The sequence below is a fragment of the Xyrauchen texanus genome, chromosome 32 (assembly GCF_025860055.1).
Source record: "Xyrauchen texanus isolate HMW12.3.18 chromosome 32, RBS_HiC_50CHRs, whole genome shotgun sequence".
Taxonomy (NCBI): Eukaryota; Metazoa; Chordata; class Actinopteri; order Cypriniformes; family Catostomidae; genus Xyrauchen; species Xyrauchen texanus.
Genome location: NC_068307.1, coordinates 29,343,579 through 29,366,730, shown reverse-complemented (window position 1 = coordinate 29,366,730; position 23,152 = coordinate 29,343,579). Strand labels below are relative to the sequence as shown.

General features: G+C 39.7%; 2 protein-coding genes across 3 annotated transcripts in view; one reads left to right on the top strand and one right to left on the bottom strand.

The window, feature by feature from the left end:
- LOC127626123 (soluble calcium-activated nucleotidase 1-like) overlaps positions 1–8,792 on the top strand; it is a 13,250-nt gene extending 4,458 nt beyond the window's left edge. The window contains exons 1-4 of one of the 2 annotated variants that reach the window (XM_052101696.1): positions 2,858–2,981; positions 4,091–4,732; positions 6,875–7,078; positions 7,703–8,792. In XM_052101696.1, coding sequence (XP_051957656.1) covers positions 2,963–2,981; positions 4,091–4,732; positions 6,875–7,078; positions 7,703–8,073 — 1,236 coding nt within the window. In that variant the 5' untranslated portion in view covers positions 2,858–2,962 and the 3' untranslated portion in view covers positions 8,074–8,792. Of the gene's footprint in view, positions 1–2,857; positions 2,982–4,090; positions 4,733–6,874; positions 7,079–7,702 lie in introns of those variants that run through there. The other variant, XM_052101697.1, reaches the window with a different exon arrangement.
- A 49-nt stretch (positions 8,793–8,841) lies between these two features.
- ogal (O-GlcNAcase like) lies at positions 8,842–19,778 on the bottom strand. The gene is made up of 16 exons (XM_052101677.1): positions 19,548–19,778; positions 19,209–19,260; positions 19,024–19,121; positions 17,476–17,606; positions 17,004–17,175; positions 16,389–16,487; positions 15,987–16,265; positions 15,432–15,530; positions 13,775–14,040; positions 13,306–13,480; positions 12,483–12,568; positions 12,232–12,324; positions 10,643–10,713; positions 10,364–10,484; positions 9,862–9,985; positions 8,842–9,761 (listed from the first exon to the last, which is right to left on the bottom strand). Exons 1-16 carry the CDS (start codon positions 19,588–19,590, stop codon positions 9,625–9,627), a joined length of 2,046 nt encoding a protein of 681 aa, XP_051957637.1. The 5' UTR covers positions 19,591–19,778; the 3' UTR covers positions 8,842–9,624.
- Between the last annotated feature and the right edge of the window lie 3,374 nt (positions 19,779–23,152).

The window sequence follows — 23,152 nt, the reverse complement described above, 5'->3', positions numbered from 1 at the left end:
GACTGTAATATACATCGATTTTGGTCGGAAAACATATTTATTCTATAGTAATATTGCAGTAACATGATTGTTTTAGGCTAACAATTTATTATTATTATTATTATTATTTATTTATTGACACAGTTAAACTTGGGGTTGCTATGGTATATGTAGTCAAATCAAAATAAACACAAAATTATGATTTTTATTATCATATTTTTTGTTTTTGTATACAAATATCAATGTTCAAATATGGGTATTTTAGTAAAAACATGGTACATTTCTTGTCAGAAAATCCTTCCGGCCCGTGCTTTCAGGGGTAAATAAGTGAAAGGGTAGTATTTGGGGTAAAAAGCCCCCAGAAAACATATTTCTAAAGTGGGGTGAATAGATTTGTTGTGGAAGTGTTTAATGTGCGCTCACACTGACTGATCCAATCACAGTGGAGATTCATTTGTTCATTGAGTACATGAGATAAAATGCCAAACATGAAACGAACAGGAATTGAATCCTTTTTAGAGGCGGCTATTTTAATTTGTTTCTTGCTGTGTCAAAGGTTGAGAAATGATCCCTATTATTATTATTATTATTATTGTCCCTATAGTTACATAACATGACTGCAGTGGCGGCTGCTGGTCTTTCAAAGAGGGGAAGCTCATTTTCGGCCTACATTATAAACTTATTTACCCTATTTTTTGCACTAAATCAATCTTAGGTGTTGATCTGCCCTGCTGTTTAATTCTAATTTTTTCCTCGTAAGGAAGACTTTCAAATGGCTTCGCCAAAATCAGGTCGACAATATTAGCACGGTCTGCCATCGTGCGCAGTTTCACCCGTACGACGCTAGCCTAGCCTACTGTATGAATGAATGAACGAACGAACGAACGAACGACGCTCTAAAACAAAATATATTAAACTTGGTAAAACTGAAACAAGGAATGTGGTGTATAATTGTGTGAAATGTATTATGCAAATTGACTAGCAATTTCGCCAAACAAATATAAAGAAATAGGTTGCAGCAGTTTGTCTTTCGACTACACTTGAGAAATCCGCGATGGGACTGAGCGCGAAATAGCTTCAGTGACTTCTTATAGTACAGATTCGCTGTCAATCAAAAGGAGATGCAGTCTTTCGACAGATCCTCCAATCATCACACGGAAGCCCGGAGTCTGGGCCAGCCCACTCCTCATTCACCCCCAGAGACGCTGAGCGTCCGTGGGCGGGACATAATCGCAGGATTTATCCAATGACCGTCTATTTTCGGAGCACTGAAAAAACTGTTCAGAGCAGCCCCATTGAAGTCAATGGACGCTCGGCTTCAACAGGGAAATGCACTGACGCTACGGGAATGTATGAGAAGTAAATCGAGTCAGCCGACCTGCTATATGTAATGTAGCTGATTCTGAACGAACTCGTCTTCGAGATGAACGTGTTCTAACGCATTTTTAGTCAATAAATTGTTTACACAATAGTACATATTTGACCATTATTTGTTTGACATTATAGGGGAAGCTGAGCTTCCCTTGCAGTCTTAAAGAAATCCCCACTGCGTGACTGTAACCCTTCATGTGCCAGGCAAAAGACTCCCTCGCCACCTTTAATCAAAACAAGCTTTAGTTATTTACATTTACATTTATGCATTTGGCAGATGCTTTTATCCAAAGCGACTTACAGTGCACTTATTACAGGGACAATCCCCCCGGAGCAACCTGGAGTTAAGTGTCTTACTCAAGAACACAATGGTGGTGACTGTGGGGATCGAACCAGCAACCTTCTGATTACCAATGTATTATACAGTGCACTTATTACAGGGACAATCCCCCCGGACCAACCTGGAGTTAAGTGTCTTACTCAAGGACACAATGGTGGTGACTGTGGGGATCGAACCAGCAACCTTCTGAGTACCAATGTATTATACAGAGCACTTATTACAGGGACAATCCCCCCGGAGCAACCTGGAGTTAAGTGTCTTACTCAAGAACACAATGGTGGTGACTGTGGGGATCGAACCAGCAACCTTCTGATTACCAATGTATTATACAGAGCCCTTATTACAGGGACAATCCCCCCGGAGCAACCTGGAGTTAAGTGTCTTACTCAAGGACACAATGGTGGTGACTGTGGGGATCAAACCAGCGACCTTCTGATTACCAGTTATGTGCTTTAGCCCACTACACCGCCACCACTCCCATAGTTATCATATACTTTCACACAAATGAAGTTGCTCAAATAATATTAAAGAAAAGAAAAAGCACTTTTGTCACACAAGTTGTGTATGTTTATCCCTGTTGTACCCTTTATATGCATATGTATTATTGTTATATATTATAGGAGTATTTAATGCTTAACTAAACATACTTCACTACTGGTCAAAGTTTGAACACGCTTGACTTTTTTAAAATATGAATGAATTAATTTGAGTCACAGCATTATTCCCATACATCCATTTATATAATTTAGTAGTTTTGATGACTTTACTATTATTCCAAAATGTGGAAAATGAAAATAATAAATGTGTCCAAACATTTACCTGCTACAGTGAAGTAAAACAGTTTATTGCAGAGTTTTAACAGAGTTTTCCAGTTGAACTCTTTCCTCTTTGGCCTCTCTGAGTTTATTAGTGCTGGTGATGTGAGATATCACAAGAGAACCGCGTGTTCAAGGCAATCAGTCCCAAACACATGAGCTCAAAAGCACACGAGACTTCTCTAATATAGTCTGGAGAACTAGAGAATGAAATCTCTAGCAAATAAATGCTTCAATCTGCTCTCACATTGTAAAGGACTGAACCTGTAACCTCTGCCACAGAACCTGAGCCCAATATCTGTGTTTGCACTTTTAAAGTCTCTCTATTGGTTGGTTCACGTGTATTCATGTGGGCAAGAGTTCAGTCTCCGTGAGGATTTGTCGTGTCATTATGGAGTGGTTTAGCGCCGGGAGAGGCCCGTAATAAAGAGACACAACTGAAGAAACAACACAAGACATGAGAGACAGAAAGAGAGGTAGAGAACGATTCACGTTATTTTTCAATATATTTTGCTGGTGTGTAAGTGAATGTCTGGACTGATTAATGTCTCTGATGAGAATGTGCTTCATTCAGTGTTAGTTCATATATGTTATCAGAGCTTCTGACTTCATCCTCTAGATATATTTATTAACTAAACCATCGTATAGTGACATGATCATCACTACCACATATTCATTGAATAGCCAAGATAATGACAATGTTTGGGGTGTTTTTGTGATATTGGCTTTGCAAACTCCCAAATGAGAAAATCAAAGTATATAAACTCTTTAATGGTCAATAGATTAGGACGAAATCTGAACCCAGACTCTTCTGAGAAAACTAGAGGTCGAGTGTTAGTGGATTTTGCAGATACTGATAACTCGGGACCAATATTGACCAATACTGATTTTAGCAATAAAATTAACTAGGCCGAGAACAATATTATGCAACCGTCTTTATTTTGTTCTGTTTTACTTACGATTGCTTAAAAAATACAAAGAGGTTCAAAAGCTGTTTAGTAATCGCACAAATCCATATTGTGATTTCAATCTTATTTCAATCAATCGTGCAACATGAATGTATATCACAGCGCTGTCTCAGAAGTCAAAGTCTGCTGGATTTAAAGTGTTTAGAGGGATCGCCTCCTCATGTAGCCGATAGGATCGGGCCGCTTCTACAACTATCTCATCCGTTTATTTCTGCAGTAACGTGAGAACACAATACAATTCAATATTATAATGTTCTTGGACTGCAAATCCTTCTACATATTGTGGCTAATATTATTATAGAGTTTTTACAAAGTGTGTTACTAATTAAATATTAATCAGCCATTGTTGATTTTCTCTCTTCATAACAGTGTTTTCATGCTTATAAGATGGTTTTAAATTGGTCAATAATTGGCCGGTAAATATCGGCAGCTGATACATCAGTGACGTGACGCTCATTGTTTAAATGATTCAAAAATACATTACAACTGCAACACCAAACTATTACTGGAATACACCTCTTCTGTGATGAACATGTTTTCAGTTACTGAGTTCAAAGTCATTTTATTTTATATATTATAATTGTTTAAACTTTTTCCTTTCATCCTTATATCAACAGAGAAGCGAGACTCCATGCGGGTATCTGCTCATGGTGACTCCATGTTCTCCTCCATCACCAGCTCCATCTCCGACCCGCGTTTCCGGTTCCGATGGCGGGCCATCATCATGGCAACTGTACTGGCGTTGGGCCTCCTGCTGTACCTGCACCAAACATCATCAGACACTGCCAAATACAGCGCAGACAGTAGAGGGACCGTCCAGCGATCGTGGCGTCCCACGCGGGATGTTTCGGGCGTGATGGCTGCTGCCGAGTTAGTCAGGACACGTTACAACGACACTTACCTGCTCAGCCCTCCGGAACACACGTCTGACGGGATCCGCTACCGGATCGGAGTCATAGCGGACTTGGACACGGACTCGCGCAGTAAAAAGGACAACACGTGGTTTAGTTACCTGAAACGGGGCCACCTGCTGGTGTCTGAGAGCGGTGACAGCGTTTCCGTGGACTGGGATCCGGACACGGTGATTCTGGAAAGCCATGTGTCAGAGAAGGGGCGGGGCATGGAGCTCTCGGAGCTGGTGGCATTTAACGGGCACCTGTACAGCGTGGATGATCGCACAGGTGTGGTGTACCGTATAGAGGGAAACAGAGCCGTGCCGTGGGTCATTCTGCCTGATGGAGACGGCAGCGTATCTAAAGGTAAATGAAATGTGTGTCGCCCGTATAGAGCAATTACATTCTGTGTGCATTTCAAATCAGTATGAAATTAAATCTGATCCTATTGGATAGTTTGTACAAAAATGTCAAATCTGTCATCATTGGCTCACTCATATGATTTTCTTTCCTTGGAGAGTTTCTGTAGAGAACGCAGGTCTTATTGATTTTTCAGAATACAGCTAGTTGTTAGCGCTTCTGTTTCGGTCGTACACACTTCTGTATATCTGCAAACATCTGATGCAGAGAAAATCGCTTGTATGTGTCCAAATCCCATCATCATCAGCCTGATGCTACATATCAATGTGCCAAAATAAGAGTTCCCCCAGAAATACGCAAGAATGATCCTGGTGTTCTCGACGGTTCTGCACCTGAACTCTTTATTAATCCTCCTCTTGAAAAATGGCTCCTCACTTTGGTATTTACAGTCATTTTGTACCGGAAGGGTCAGAGGTGTAACCCTTTTGTTTGATGATGATAAGATTTATTCTTCCCTGAAGAACAACACAATTCTGCATCTCTTTTGGGATTTTATGCTTATTATCTTATTTACATGTACATTTCTAAATGTTACCATTAATTTGCATATACAAATAATCATATTTTTGAAAGCAAAATTACAAATATATGTGTGTATGTGTGTGTGAGCGTGTATTTATCACTTTGTGGGGACCAAATGTCCCCATAAGGATAGTAAAACCCGAAATTTTTGACCTTGTGGGGACATTTTGTCGGTCCCCATGAGGAAAACAGCTTATAAATCATACTAAATTATGTTTTTTGAAAATGTAAAAATGCAGAAAGTTTTCTGTGAGGGTTAGGTTTAGGGGTAGGGTTAGGTTTAGGGGATAGAATATAAAGTTTGTACAGTATAAAAACCATTATGTCTATGGAAAGTCCCCATAAAACATGGAAACACAACATGTGTGTGTGTGTGTGTGTGTGTGTGTGTGTGAGTGTGTGTGTGTGTTTGTGTAAGTGAGTGTGTGTGTGTGTGTGTGTGTGTGTGTGTGTGTGAGTGTGTTTGTGTGAGTGTGTGCGTGTGTGTGTGAGAGTGTGTGTGTAAGTGTGTGTTTGTGTAAGTGTGTGTGTGTAAGTTTGTGTGTTTGTGTTAGTGTGTGTGTGTGTGAGAGTGTGTGTGTAAGTGTGTGTTTGTGTGTGTGTGTGAGTGTGTTTGTGTAAGTGTGTGTGTGTAAGTTTGTGTGAGTGTGTTTGTGTTAGTGTGTGTGTGTGTGAGAGTGTGTGTGTAAGTGTGTGTAAGTGTGTGTGTGTGTGTGTGAGAGTGTGTGTGTAAGTGTGTGTTTGTGTGTGTTTGTGTAAGTGTGTTTGTGTAAGTGTGTGTGTGTGTGAGAGTGTGTGTGTGTAAGTGTGTGTTTGTGTAAGTGTGTGTGTTTGTGTTAGTGTTTGTGTGTGTGTGTGTGAGTGTGTTTGTGTAAGTGTGTAAGTGTGTGTTTGTGTGAGAGTGTGTGTGTAAGTGTGTGTGTGTGAGTGTGTGTGTGAGAGTGTGTGTGTGTAAGTGTGTGTTTGTGTGAGTGTGTGTTTGTGTAAGTGTGTGTGTGTGTGTGTAAGTGTGTGTTTGCGTAAGTGTTTGTTTGTGTGAGTGTGTGTGTGTGTGAGTTTTTGTGTTTGTGTGAGTTTGTGTGAGTGCGTGTATGAGTGAGTGTGTGTGTGTGTCTGTTTGTGTAAGTGAGTGTGTGTGTGTTTGTTTGTGTAAGTGTGTGTGTGTGTGTGTGTGTGTGTGTGTGTGTGTGTGTGTGTGTGTAAAGAAATTGCTCTGTTTTTGGTCTTTCCTATGGTCGGTTATTTTGACCACAAATACCAAAGGTGTCACTTCTTTTTTTATGACCACTTACACTTTTCAAATCGAGCCCAAATTGTTTTGTATGTTCAGATGAATAATGGAGGAAAAGTCACCAAGTCTTGTACTGCTCAGAGACAGGAAACATTTCATTAAATGAGCGAATAGCATTGGAGGTTAAAGTAAGATGTTGCAATATTGGAATTAGCAATCATCTATCATCACTAACTAAGTGCATACTTTTAGTGCGTAGTGTAAGTATGTGAACTGAAATGCAACCCTGCGTCAGTAAGTGGCTCTGCTATGTGACCTTTGACCCTTCATTCCAGGTTTTAAGGCGGAGTGGATGACCGTAAAAGATGAGCATTTGTATGTCGGTGGTCTCGGTAAGGAATGGACGACCATCACCGGCGAGTTTGTCAACAACAACCCGGAGTGGGTGAAGGTGGTCGGTTTCCATGGTGACGTGGAGCACGAGAACTGGGTACCGCATTATACCGCGCTCAAGAAAGCAGCCGGAATCAAACCACCAGGTGAGAAATGTATACTGCATTGAACTTGCAATATACTAAAATCAGTGTTTACTTCTGTCTTCTCAAGTAATGTTTAATACAAACATATATAAAATAACAATTCCCCTCATGCCATCCCAGATGTGTGATTGACGTTCTTCTGCAGAACACAAATGAAGATTTATAGAAGAATATTTCAGCTCTGTTGGTCCATACAATGCAAGTGAATGGTGACCAGAACTTTGAAGCTCAATAAAGCACATAAAGGCAGCATGAAAGTAATCCATAAGACTCCAGTGTTTTAATCCATGTCTTCAGAAGTGATATGATAGGTGTGTGTGAGAAACAGATCAATATTTAACTAATTTTTTACTGTAAATCTCCACTTTCACTTAATGAAAATATTGATCTGTTTCTCACACACACACCTATCATATCCCTTCTGAAGACATGGATTACACCATTGGAGTCATATGGATTGCTTTCATGCTGCCTTCATTTGCTTTATGGATCTTGAAAGTTCTGGTCACCATTCACTTGTATTGTATGGACCTACAGAGATATTCTTCTTCTAGAAAAACAATTCTTTTATTACACATATATAATGCTTTAATGATATCACTTTCTGTCTTGTTTTTATCTCAGGTTATCTCATTCACGAGTCGGGTGTGTGGAGCGAGCGTCTTCAGCGGTGGTTCTTTCTCCCTCGCCGCGCAAGTTCTGAACGTTACGACGAAACCGCAGATGAACGTCGCGGCACAAACCTCATTCTGAGCTGCTCGTCTGATTTCAGTCAGATCTCCGTGTCGCGCGTCGGCCCGTTGAAACCCACGCTCGGATTTTCCTCGTTCAAATTCATTCCTGACACGGACGATCAGATCATACTGACGCTCAAATCTGAGGAGGACGCGGGGCATATCGGCACCTACATAACGGCCTTCACACTGGACGGACGCGTACTGCTGCCCGATACAAAGATCGGAGACGTTAAATATGAGGGTCTGGAGTTTATATAGATCAGAAGGTGAATGATTGGTCAGTGGAGTTCAAGGGTCTTTGGCCGTTATCAGTGGCCCAAAATACATAACAGAAAACTGCAGTAAGGTGACGAATAACTAAACAGGGTTATCATATAAAGAATATATTTTTTTATATATAATTTAATAATAATAATAATGAGGCTGACTATCACCGCTGGAGTCGTGAGTTTGAATCCAGGGTGTGCTGAGTGACTCCAGTCAGGTCTCCTAAGCAACCAAATTGACCCGCTTGATAGGGAGGGTAGAGTCACATGGGGTAACCAAATTGGGCCGGTTGCTAGGGAGGATAGAGTCACATGGGGTAACCTCCTCGTGGTCACTATAATGTGGTTCTCGCTCTCGGTGGGGGGTGTGGTGAGTTGTGCGTGGATGCCGCGGAGAATAGCGTGACGCCTCCACACGCGCTACGTCTCCACGGTAACACGCTCAACAAGTCACGTGATAAGATGCGCGGATTGACGGTCTCAGACGCGGAGGCAACTGAGATTCGTCCTCCGCCACCCGGGTTGAGGCGAGTCACTACACCACCACGAGGACTTGGAGCGCATTGGAAATTGGGCGTTCCAGATTGGGGAGAAATTATTTTAAACATAAAATAAAATATTTTAAACAGTGACATTTTATAACAGTGATATTTTTAGACCTGGGAATTCATGGAAATGAACAAATTCCTAAAAAAATCATGGAAATGTCCTCAGTGAATATATATATTTTTTTTGGGGGATGGTGTGTTCAGCTCTAAAATATTGCTCTTTGTGAGTGCAATGAATTTTGACAAATAAATAAATATTTACTGTATATATATATGTGCAACTTCATATTTACAAAGTCATGGAAATGAATTTGTCACATTGAGTAGAAACTCTGTTATCTGTGGAGGTCATCGCTGTAACCTGTTACCCATGATGCCATTGTGAAATGACAGAACATGCACTCATGTAAAATAGATTGAAGTAGTGGTCAGGATATTTTCCCTGTTGTTTGTGCATTCTCTGCAGATGGACGTCACAAAGTGAAATGCAACGTGGTGCAAAACCTCCGAGGACTGACACAATAACAGGACGTCTCTTACAAACAGAATATTGTGTTCATTTAAAAACATTTATTTGCCTTTATTAAAAACAACAGCACCTCTAAACATGTTTATTTATTTTCATTGAAAATGCAATTTTCTGTTTATGATGTCATCAGTTTAATGCGCGGGATTGAAGAGTATTGAACGCACCCTTAATTTTTTATAGTGTGTGAACTGCACTGGACATGTTTATATGGAATTAATTTAAAGATTAGACTTTATAGTGAGAAATATATTCAAATGAATATGCCAATAAAGATTTAATATTCAGTTGTTTTATTTCAGATGTTTTGTGTTAAATACTGATTTTCTAAACGTGTAACAACTAAATCAGCCATTTCTACTTTCTTACAATCACAGCCTGAACGAACTGATTGACTTTAAATGAGTGATTGTGTTTAATCATCAGCAGTTTAATGTGGACTGATTGTCCTTTAGCTTTAATCGTGACGTCACAGTTTAGTTGCCATGATGACCAGGTCTGTCGGAAGCCCGTGGACTTGGAGCACCTGGAATAAGTTCAGTGTTTTGAGGAAGTCCAGCATTCTTCTGTCATTACATCTGAACTCACAGAAAACTCCAGAAGAACCTGAGAATCACAGAAACACGTATGACATAATAAAACCGTATATATAATATATCTGTAATTTAATGCTTTTCCTCACGGCACTGTGTGTTGCTAAACTCACCACTGTCTCTCAGCGATGACATCACATGTGCAATCAGACGCTTGACTGCAGTCGGGTCAGGAACATTGGGACGGATCTGAATGGCAATGACTGATGGGTAATCCTGCAACACTGTCTTTGGATACTTGAGGAACAAAAATAGAGCGAGATAGAAACTGTGAAGAACATCTAAATACTTTTCTGGAAGTAAATTAAGGACAGAAATCACACGTGTTTGATTGTGCATCAGCACTCGACTGAATATTACCTGATGAATAATAAAGATGTTTTAATAATGACATTTTGTGTGCAATGTTTTCTATTTAACTAGAATTGCACGAGCGCTGTTAATGCAATGCATTTATTTTTAATTAGTGCAATTCAGAGTGTTTTTTTGGTTTCAAAGACATTTGTCACTAATTTACTTCCGTAGACTTTGACTAATGAGAATCAGAGCAAAATCCACATCTGCTCATAAGCTGAAATATTAAGACGAGCTGTAATGCAGCTGTCATTTGTGTACCTGAGCTTCAGTCACGGCAGTTTTAGCATCCGTGAGGGCGAACACGTATCCACAAACCCCTGACACATCCTCTAGAATCACACTGCAGTTCTGGGACGGGGTGACGCGACCCTCCACCAGCCTGACACAGAAACAGAACGGCAGTCAGTGTTATGATAATCATATACTGATAACATCCATACACTAACACAGAAAGATTAATGCAGAGTTTTGCACATTCACTATATGAGTCATTCTCCAACTATAATCATGTGATCTCATAATCACCATGAAACTCACCTGTCACCAACCAACTCAACCTTTTGTTGTGATTCACTCTGCATCTCATTAAACAACTTCAACACCTCCGACTGAAACACACAAAACTCTCAATTCAGCTTTATTGTCATTTACATTACAGTGACACTCTGAATCAGTGCTGCAATAACACAGAACCAGTGATGGGTGTAATCTAATTACAAAGTCATTCATTTTGTAATCGAATTACTTTTTAGTATTAAAAGTAGTGTAGTGCATTACATTTAAATAGTACTTGTAATCAGATTACAGTTACTGACTGTACTACAGTGACACATTTCTAAAATTATTGTATATATATAGAATACATCTGAATTCTGAATTGTGTTATTATGCGCATCTGTTTGTGTTTGTGACAGCTGAAGGCCGTTTGGCCCCGTACGGGTCAATAAATATTATTCTAAAAGCTTTTATTGTGAAAAGTGTTTTAGAAAGTAACGGAAAAGTAATTAGTAATGTGATTACTTATTTTGACAAAGTAATCGGTAAAGTCAGTAATCTGATTACAATTTTAGATTAGTAATTATAATTTTTTTAACAACTTACGCAACGGCAACATGTACAACAAATGTAAATAGAAATAAAAAAAAGGTATATATATATATATATATATATATATATATATATATATAAACAATCAACAAATGGAACCGTTTCCTATAATGTCACTATAGATAACACACACAGACCTTTATGAGGAGTTTCATTAGAGGTCAATCAATATATTGATTTGTGCTGATAATTGTCGTGCTCGTCTCATCGCGCACGACAATTCTCGTCACGGTTTGACATGAAAAGTACAGAATAACGCCATGATTTCAAATATCATGTAAACGCAGATTTCTTTTGCAATAAGCTGATTTTAGAGAGTGATCTGCGTGTTGGTGTGCATGTGAACGGGCTCAATGACAATATTCATCCATATCTGGATCCTCACTTCAGTGCATCATATGTTATTTTGATTAGATAATCAAGTGTTTTAAATCGAAGCGACGGCATCCAAAGAAAAATGCCACCATATGGAAACATCAGCACATACATCGAGTCTCCAATTTCATATATTGTGCATAAAAATAAAACGTATTCCTCATTAAACCTCATCTGGTGAAATATATGGGCTATAAAAAGCTTAATTTGGTTACGATAAATCCTTAATTATCGAGCACTGTAACACTGTACTCTTATCATTTCAAAATAAGAGTCCCTCGTGTATTTTGGGCTTGTTTACAGTTAAAAGTCCCTTTAGTCACCGAATCTGGTTGAAAAATAAACTACATCTGTGATTTTACTGATTTTGGACTGTTGATGCCTCTGTGAGGAAACACTAAGAATTTAGTTTGACATACTTAAAATGGATTTTAAAAACTATCGGCCGATTCATGTTGTTTTATATTGAGCTGGTGATATTTGCTATCTGTCACTCAAACTGTTCTGTATTTGTATGTTTTCATCAAGACATGATGGAGTATGTTTATGGAGCTGTTTTCCTCAAAGAGATGATAAAAACGTCTGGTTTGAACTGTCTCTGAAGGGTTTGTAGCGGTTAAAGAGAAGCGTGTATCTGGAGTTACCTGATCTTTAGGCGTGTACGGGCGGATGGTGTACACGCGTGTGGCAGGTGGGCTACGGAACAGATCTCGGTTACCATGACACGGCAACATCCTCTAAACAACAACATGAACACAAACATCATCAGGACCTGAACGTCTTGAGCAGGTCAGAGGTCATTGCAGACACTATTGTGCTGGTTTCAGCTGGTTTTAGAAGGGCTTTGGATAAGACCAGTAAACCAGACTGGTTCCAGGTGTGTTCATCAGTGCACCTGGAATTCTCCAGACAGTCCTCCTCTGAAGCCCCAAGGCTCCGGGTCATCGTTTATGATCATGGCAGGGTGAGGGGTCAGACCACCTGGAAGAATACAGAGATTTTCACTATAGAGTTTTCTGCTCTACATCTCATGAATACGGTTACTTCAGTGGAAAATCTTGTGTTTATCATGAATACATTAAATAAATGGAATATTTCTCACATTAAGGCACTAAAATGAAATTATTTTCACTCACTATTAGCAGGTGTAATTAAAGGAATATTCCGGTTCAATACAAGTTCCTTTCAGTCGACAGCATGTGTGTCATAATGTTGAATATAATTACACATAAATGATTTCAACTCGTGTGTTCAACTGAGACACTTACAATAGAAGTCAATGGGGTCAATCTGTAAACTTCAACCTTGTGCGACCCCGCATCCACATACGTTGTATTCTGGCATAATTTAACTTAATTTAAACCGATTGAATACTCTTCACAAGACTCTAGACGGTCATTTAAGGGTTAAACTTCTGCTGCACCGCGTCACATGACACAACAACATGACAATGATTTCCTTGAAGCGCTTCTACAGGCAAGAGCAACAAAAGTGCCTCTGCTAAGAAATCTCTTTATGTTTTGATCATCGAAGCCTGTTTGGTTGTAAAGAGGAGCGTCTCTAGTTTCGTTTGATGTGCTGCTTTAAAACATCCGTTCATTTTTCACGTGTCAGCGCTGATAAACACGATGTCCACATACGAGGATTCTGGGACTTACGTTGAACCCGGAATATTCCTTTAGTTTCGGCCTGTAATCACAGAGATATGGAGCACATACCGAGTGTTTTGATGAAGGCTCGAGCCATCGTCACTCCACTCTTGATGTCACAGATGTAATCGTAGAGATCATAGAGAATGATTCTGTTGGGTGCGTTTGACAGTCTGTTGAACATCCGGACAACGGCTCCGCACATGTCGTCAAACCTTTCAGCTCGCTGTCGCCATTCTCGAACCTTTAACGAGTGAACGGCAAACAGTTCAGACTGTTAAATATCTTGACAAGACTGACCCTAAAGACACACGTACCTCTCAGAGATGTCTGATTTAGGTCTTTTAATCTAATTAAAATCTCATAAACATCTTAAAATGATTTATAAACATTCTAAATCACAAACGACATGTGCTGAATGTCTTATTGAAACAATGTAACAAAGTTGTCTTCCAGATGTAAACACACATCAAACAGACTTCTGCGTGATGCACCTGTTGATCTGTTAGAACAGGGTGGCAGTGAATCGACCCCTGACCTTTTCAGATTCCGTTGCCGTGGTACTGAATGTTGCAGCATCACTGTTACTGCGCAGCCAGTGCAGTTCCTGCAGCATTCTGAGCGCAGTCGGCCCGTGTTCATACGGCAGGTAAAACAGCTCTGACAGCAGCGTGAGGTCACTCAGGGTCAGCGGTTCGGCCGTGTACAGAGGGTTATCTTTGGGTCCCGGCACATACCCGTCTGTCTGCATCGGCTCCTCTTCAGACGCATCACGTGTCGAGCGACTGCCGCGGGAGCGAGAACCTGCAGGGGGCGACAGAGAGACCAGCGCTGTTAAGAGAAGAAATCTTATTTTCATGACATTTATTCCAATGACACATTAAAGAATTGAGCGATACAACTTTTAGTTTTAACTGCAGATCAACACGTCATTTTGTTATTTACTTTCCATCCTGTTGCGTCGCTCCGCCTAAAGGAACATCTCAACAATTGTATATCATGGCAAATATAATATCAGATTTCATAAATTATGATTATACAGTTTGCACACAATGATGTTTACTTCATTAAAATCAGCATAACTTAAATACTACCAACAAAAGAAACAAGAAATTAAACTCATTTAAATTCAGTATTAATGTTGACATTGTGACATTCAGATCTCTCAATTAAATTCTTAATTCTGTAATGCAAAAAAATATAATAAATCCAGATATTTAACTGTAATATAAACTAAACCCAATGCTTTTTATTTGATTGAAATCAGCAGAAATTAAAGGCTACAATGACGTTTACATTTCCATGATGTACCAACGTCACAATTTGAACAATACTGTAATGTGAAAAAAACAGATGTAATGAGAATTTGTATTTTAAATTGTCATTAAAATAATGTCACAATGCAAACGATCCAGTAACACTTTAAAATAAGTTTGTATTCTCTAACAGAACTAACAATAAACAAAACTTAAATAGCATTTATTCATTTTGTTTAATGTTAATTTCTAAATACAAGTCTAATAGCTACTTAGAAAGTGTGAACTTTTCTATTATGGATCTGCCAGCGAGTCCAGACGGGGGCGCTATATCGCGAAGTAAGATTACGGTTAAAACGTTAAAGTCTCCGGATACAGAAGTCGGGCATATGAGGTGTCATATGAAAGATTAGAATCTCAACTTCTCAGAGATATCCCTCAATTCTGCATTTATGTTACAGAAAATAACTAAATATGCCTTTAAAACATTTGCGTCTCAAATAAACGCCCCCTAGAGGTGATGATGTAGAAACGCGCGTTTGAACATAAATGTGTAGCTCCTAAATGGACAAGTCATATATCAAATTAAAGCTCTCGCTCTCATGAATGCAGATGTGCAGTTTATTTTGATGCCCTGATATCTATTGCATTTCCTCATGTTAACATATAGCACTTTTATGAAAACGGTTACCAAAAATCTTAATAGTTCTAAAAATAGGCTTAAATTTCTTTATGCAAAATATGTTTTCTCATTTATTTATTTTTCTTGGGTGAAATATGACCTGAATATGTTTCACCCTAATTAACCTCAAATATCTTCTGAATGGTTGTGATTTAATCACCCGTCTCAATATTTCACTTTCATTGTGGACAGACAAATAACTTAACGCAAGAAACTTCATGACTAAATAAGAAATCAAACGAGCGTGTTGTTTTTACCGTCAGGTTGATCAGCTTGTCCAAACTCAACCAGCCAATCTGTGAGGGCCAGCTGCAAAGCTTCATGGGGGTTGTAGTCCGAGCCCTGATCCTCAACATCTGTGACCGATGACATCATCACAAACAGACAGAGAGAAAGATAGTGATCAATGAAGTCAATGAGTGATGAATGTCACCACTGCCACTGTGATGATCTCGACTTTAAAGGAAAATGAAAATGATTTACTCACCCTCATATCGTTAGGCAGAAAGTCCGAGCTGCTCTTTTCCATACAATGAAAGTGAATGGTGACTATGGTCAAGACTGAGCACAATTTTCAGTGAATAATGACTTAAATTCAGTCTTGACTTCAGAAGACTTGGAATATATTGCTTGAGTCACATGGGCTGCTTTTATGGTGCTGTTTTGAGCTTGTTAGTCTCTGGTCCCCATTCACTTTCACTGTTCCTCCTTTTGTTTTCCTCACAAAGGACATGAGGATGAGTAAATGATGACAGAACTGTCACTACTGCTTCAAGTTTCAAAGCAACACATTTATAATTTGACGTCTGTACCCATAGAAACATCTTTCTGTCCAGAGACTGACTTGCACCAGGTGGCGAGCGTGTGAACAGCAACGAAATTGGGCTCAAATTCACAGTTGGGATTAGTGAGCACCCCTCTGAGTTTAGGGATGAGCTCTGTGGGACGGTTCTTGAAGGGACCGAGGAACACTCTCTGTGGGTCGTAGTCATTGGCGTGGATGTTGTCCCAGATCACAGGCGGTCTTCTGAGGACAGACGACACCTCCTCGATAGACGCCACACTGATGTGGTTAGACACCACCTTCGGCCCTGAGAGAGTGATAAAAGCGTGTACAGTTTTACACTCCAATTTAAACCAGTTCCTGAGTGTTTTATCACCATATTAACACAGATCTCATGACATGTAAAGTGTGCTTTAGTTCAAGATGTCACCTGTCCACAGAATGTCAATGGCAGGATTGAGTTTCTCTCCGACCGTGTTTAGATAAGAAGACAGCGGGACACTGGGGGTGCAGAACGCAGCACAGTAGTCTACAAGACAAACGCAGAAATATATCAGGCAAAAAGACAACAAATGAGTAGAAATGATCCAATGATCCATTACTGGGTCAAATATGGAGGTAATCGTGTTATTATGAGGGGGAAGAATTAGGGATGGCATTAGGCATCATTTTGTAGTCGAGCACTCCAACCCACACAAACAAGTAATTGATTACTTGTAAAAATAAATGAAAAGTTAAAAATAACATATATGACACGAAGAATAAAACTCTCATTACATTTCATTACAGTTCTTAATGCATTCATGAATCAACTGTAATCGTGAGATTTGGTCAGAGACTCGGAGGGAAAGTAAAGTATAATTCAGGTAAATGTGCAAATAAAACAACATGTGTAAATGGGGAACTTCTAGATTTGAGTGTGAAAAATTGCTGGCAGCAGCCCAAAAATGCCCCAGTTTAAGGGGTTAATAGCCGATTAGTTGCTGAACCAGTACTCGATTAGTCGATTACTTGTGCACATCACTAGTAAAAGTGTTATCTGTACCTGTTGGGCAGAAGAGGAAGATCTCGGGCTCCTCCAGATGTCGGAAAACCTCATTGGTTACAGACACTTGAGCCTCAGCGAATGAGCTGAAAGCTTCTTTATCAGCAGCACACATTTCTGTCTCAATGTCGTCAAACAGCAGTGCGAACGAACGGCAGCCGAACTCACACACCTGACCATGAAGAACACACACACACACACACACACACACACACACACACACACACACACACACACACACACACACACACACACACACACACACACACACTTTACATAATTATATTTTTCATTGCATTTGCATGAAATTAAAAAACTTTCTCTGCCTCCAAAATGACTTTTCTGTTCTGCTGATGTCACCAAGGCTGTGTGGGAGGGGCAATAATGTTTACCAATTAAGTTCATAGCATACTTTTTTGGTCCAATCAAATCTTGAGGAGTAACCTCATGTTTAATTCAGCTGCTGTGGTACCTGACTCAGTTTCCTCTTGAGTGCCGCCACCTCTTTAGGGTTTGAGAATGTGATGTCGAGCCCCGGTGAGAGAGCGTAGATGAACTCCACATGATGCTCCTCAGCAGCAGAGATGAGAGTCATGAGCTGATCTTTAAGACAAAAGAAAGGATTGTCACCTTGACCTTGAAAAACCAGGTCGAACCGGCTTATGGCGTTCTAGATTACAGGTCGACTGATAGTGGATTTTACCGATAAGTACGGTTGTGGAAAAGGCAGAGAGCCGATTAATCGACAGATAGTTTTTTGATTCAATTTAAAGAATGTTACAAAATGACTTTACTATAATGGGCATAGACATGGAGGCTTAAGAGTACAAAATGTTACAAAAATTCTCCCCAATGTGTAACGCCCAATTCCCAAATACCAAGTCCTCGTGGTGGCGTAGTGACTCGCCTCAATCCGGGTGGCGGAGGACGAATCTCAATTGCATCTGAGACTGTCAACCCGCGCATCTTATCACGTGACTTGTTGAGACCGTGGAGACGTAGTGCGTGTGGAGGCTATTCTCCGTGTCATCCACGCACAACTCGCCACACGCCCCACCGAGAGCGAGAACCACATTATAGTGACCACGAGGAGGTTACCCCATGTGTCTCTACCCTCCCTAGCAACCGGGCCAATTTAGTTGCTAAGGAGACCTGGCTGGAGTCACTCAGCACAATCTGGATTCAAACTCACGACTCCAGGTGTGATAGTCAGCGTCAATACTCGCTGAGATACCCAGACCCCCGATAGTCCAAAATTAATAAAATCCCAGATTCAGTTTATTGTTCAACCACAATAGCAAAAAAGATTATTACGATTTTTTTTACATTTTTAAAAATGATTTTTTGCTTAATGTGTGACTTTCAACTGTAATCAAGCCCTAAAACACATAAGGGACTCTTATTTTGAAATACAGAAGACTTGGCTCTGTTAAAATATTTTGTATTTAAGTAATTACCAAATTAAGCTTAGCCTGTATACAGATGAGCGTTATTGAGGAAAAATGTTTATCATTATTATTATTATTATTATTCACAAGATATGAAGTTGTTAGAGGCACAGTGCATGTGCTGATAGGGCATATTACCATATAGTCGCATTTTTCTTTGCATGTCCTCACTTCAATTTAGATTACTTGATTATCGAATCAAAATACCGCCGGCCACAGAGAAACACAGAGGAATAATAACCAAAATATTGGCAACTATCGGCATTGATTTATGCAGATAACCAATAGTTCCAAAAGCAACTGATATATCGGCCTCTATTCTAGATGTTGTTTATGCTGGTTCAGTGTGCTCTACTAACCCTATTAACAAACTTTATCAAGATGGCTCAACCAGTCTAGCATATAGACCATCCTGGACCAGCTAGAAACCATGAAAACCAGCTACTATCAGAAGCTGGTCTTTAACAGGTTGAAAAATGACCAGGACCTCAAATAGTCTGAATAGGGTTTTAATAACTGGTATTAAAATATATATCCAAGTATGGTGTGTGAGTTTTAAACATAATTCTCACCTGCTTCCTCCAGTGAATACAGATCTCTCCAGTACATCCTGTGTTTATAATCATCTTTTGGAGCGTACAGATACGTGTTCAAACCCCATTTCTGCTCCCTGAGTAGACAATCACAAACACACAGAATAAAAGAAATCAGATGACACATGATGAGACATGATTACAGCAGACAGCAGTTTATTCACCTGCTGAAGAGCTCTTTCCTCTGGGTCATAGTCCACGGCCTTCCATAAAACCCTACAACAACACAAAGGTCACACAGAGATGCTTTACAGTCATGTTCATATATTACAATTACAACAAAAGTGATACCAATACACTCAGGTGCATGTATGGTATTATGTTGTGTATATATTGTGTACCTTGATTATATTATTCTAATGTACTGCATCTATCTATCTGTGTGTGTGTGTGTTTATTTGTTTGTTTGTGTGTGTGTGTGTTGTTTCAGCATATTAAATCACATTAATATCACATTTGTCCTTCGCATTTTCATATATTTTTGAGGTTTGTATTAAACTCACCCTCCACCACTCCACTGAGAAAGATCTTGGATTTCTTCGACATGATTCCTGGTTTTGTCCCACAGATTAAATGATCAATATATTCCGATCGATCAGATGTGACACACACATGCAGCTCTTGACTGGATCAGAATCAGTTCAGTAACCTTCATGGATTCGTTCACACTCTCCTCTCACTGCTCTCAGCATTAATGTTTATGTTTATAAACGCGACACTTCCTCATTGCGCTCGTGTTCACACCACGCATGCGCACTTTAATCCTGCCACATAAACCACGCCTACACGCGCGTAGCTCCGCCCTCCGCTCGCCTTCTGTCAGCACACAAAAAGACACGTCGATAAAATGCAACCGAGAATCAAGACATTAAAATAATATATTACATAATGTCATTAATTCTGATCAGACATACAGCTGCCAATCCCCTCTTAAACACTTTGGACACTTAAAAATCACACTTTAAAAAGTCTGAATTAATGTCATTGATTAAATAATTGTTTTTTACTCATTAAAGATCTTTTTCCATCTGTCTCTCTCTAATTGATATATTTCAAACAAAACACTTCTGGTAATCGGTTATCAGTTTATAGTTATTTCATGTAGTTTTCACTTTGCATCCTGTAAGTCTTTCTTAATGTCCACTATTTAATTTGGTTTGTTTCACTCCAAACCATTCCATACTGTTTGATAAAATTACAGAAATCATTATGATAGAAAAATGTATTTATTTAAACCAAAAAATAATGAGTAAACTGTCAATGTGAGCAACAGCTAACTTTTTTATATATATATAAAAAAAAAAAAAAAGTACCTGAGCATTTACATTTATGTTTATTCATTTAGCAGAGACTTTTATCCAAAGCGACAAAAGAAGACAGTATTGCATTAGTAGGATTGGGTCAAGTGCTCACGAAAGAGAGTGTGTTGAGATGATTCTTGGACGTAACTAGATAATCAACTGCTCAGGTGGAGATTGGCAGGTCGTTCTACCTGCGAGGAACAGTGAAGGGCCGGGAAAGTGATATGTGCCTCTGTGAGACGGCACCATGAGGCTTGTTCTGTAAGCAAGCGGAGAGGAGTGACTTGGGCTCACTGAAGACTAGCTGTGCTGCTGCATTCTAGATCAGTTGTACTTGCAGGAAGTCTTGCCAGAAGAGCATTGCAGTAATCCAGTCTATATATAACAAGAGCCTGGACAAGGAGTTGTGTAGCATGCTCAGATAGGAAGGGTCTGATCATCCTAATGTTTTACAAAGCAAATCTGCATGATCGGCTGTTCTCACGATATGATCTCTGAAAATCAACCGATCATCAAACACAACTCTGAGATTTCTGTCTGTCCTGGATAGTGTAATTGTTGATGAGTCTAGTTGAATGGTAAAGTTATGATGGACTGCTGGGCTCGCTGGAATCATGAGAAGCTGTTTGTGCAGGGATGAGTTGCAGGTGGTGTTTTTCCATCACGAGATGTCTCACAGGCATGCTGAGATCCGTGCAGCTTCTGTAGGATCATCAATCTGGAATGAGAGGTAGAGTTATGCATCATCAGAATAGCAAAGATAGACAAAGCCATGTATGTGTTATGATGGGAAGTCAGGAGAAGGCAGACGAAGGTTGAGGATCCAAATGCAGTTATCTTTATTAGTAAACAAACACAAAGGAACACCCTCAATGGGGAAATAAACAGAAAACTAGAAAACACGGGCAGGGAAACATTCCAGGCTAACAACATACATAAACATTAAACGATCGACAAGGACAGAACCAAAACCCAAGGTATAAATACATGAACATAGGACAAAAGGGGCCAATGAACAAACAGAACTCCAACAAGATAACGAGGGAATAAACAGAAACCAATTGTAAACTAATGAGGACAGGTGAAAACAATGACAGAGAACACGTAACGCTAACAGGGAGACTGTGGAGCTAAACAAGGGACAACTACAGAATACAAAAGGGACAAAAATGGTAAACAAAGGGGCAACGGTAAAACAAGACAAGGTATATGTAACAGTATGACAGATCCCAGTGATGTCATGTAAATGGAGAAGAGGAGAGGTCCAAACTCTGAACCCTGTGGTACCCCGGATGCTAGTTGGTGAGACTTGGACACAGCTCCCCTCCCTGAAGGACCTACCTGTGAAGACTCAAACCAGCGGGCACGGTTCCTGTGATGCCCATTGCCGTGAGGGTAGACAGTAGAATTTGGTGACTGTGTCAAAAGCCGCAGAAAGGTCCAGTAGAATGAGAACGGACTATGTGGATCCTGTTCTCGCCATCCTCAGAGCTTCAGTGATGGACAGCAAGACAAATCTGTGTTTAGTGTCCGCTTTTGGACTGGTTGCCAAACTGGTAGGTTGTTCTGGGAGAGAAAAGAGGAGACTTGGATGAACACGACTCGTTCAAGAGTTTTTGCTATGAATGAGAGGAGAGAGACCGGTCTGTAGTTTTCTAAGAGTGCAGGTTTTAGTGAGGGTTTATTAAGCAGTGCAGTTACTTGAGCCGGCTTAAAGGTATTGGGAGATGTATCAATAATGTGTGTAAGTGCAGGTTGCATTGAAGGAGAAATAGCTTAATAAGATGGGAGGATCAAGGGGAGGATCAAGGGGACAGGTAGTAGGGTGGCTGAAGAGACGTTTGGAGATGTCAGCCTTAGAGAGAGCAGAAAAAGAGGGGAGCTGGTGGTGGGTGTTTATGGGTTTGCAGTGTGGAGAATTGACCAATGATGGTTATTTTGTCTATGAAAAAAGTGGCAAAGTCATCAGCTGTTAGAGGATGTTGGAGGAGGGCAGAGGAGACAGATGTTTTAAAGAGAGTGCGATTGTCGGAAGTGCCGTTGATTTAGGTTTGCTGGTAAAAAGTTTTAACTTGAGTGTCTTTATTTTCAACACCACTTCTACTGTTTTAACATTTCAGATATGAACAACTTGTTCTGCTTAAAATGAATTGCTCTTTTGACAATTGCATTGGTATTATGTTATTTAACGCAATGACATTCACACTTTTAAGTGTTGCCCAAATACTGAAATGGAAAGTATAAAGACCTTATCTATACAGTAATAACATCCCTTTTATACTACACACACACACCAGAACAAACCTCAGCAAATATCAATCAACAATGGCAAATCATTCACACATTCTCAGAAAGGTGCTTCCTGTCATTCTAAAATACTCTAAGCAGCTTTTAAGGGAAATGTTATCCTGATATTTAAAAATGTATACAATTAGTAGATAAAAATGTATTGCTTGATCACTTTGGTGGGTGATATCTGCAGTCTGAAGGAACTACAGAGCATCCGGAAAATATTCACAGTGCTTCACTTTTTCCACAATTTGTTATGTTACAGCCTTTTTCCAAAATTGATTAAATTAATTTCTCATTCCTCGAAATTGTACAAACATTACCCCATAATGACAACGTGAAGAAGTTTGTTTGAAATCTTCATGAACATAAGTATTCACACCCTTTGCTCAATACTTTATTGAAGCACCTTTGGCACCAATTACAGCCTCAAGTCTTTTTGTGCATGATGCTACAAGCTTGGCACACCTATTTTTGGGCAGTTTCTCCCATTCTTCTTTGCAGGACCTCTCAAGCTC

What these genes read in the sequence shown, in the direction of transcription:
- ogal (XM_052101677.1), bottom strand. Translation starts at nt 19,590, where the DNA reads ATGTCGAAGAAATCCAAGATCTTTCTCAGTGGAGTGGTGGAGG. An exon ending in CATTGACATTCTGTGGACAG is followed by an intron (nt 16,266 to 16,388) that starts GTGACATCTTGA and finishes TCACTCTCTCAG; the next exon opens with GGCCGAAGGTGGTGTCTAAC. An exon ending in CTGCCGTGACTGAAGCTCAG is followed by an intron (nt 9,986 to 10,363) that starts GTACACAAATGA and finishes TTGTTCCTCAAG; the next exon opens with TATCCAAAGACAGTGTTGCA.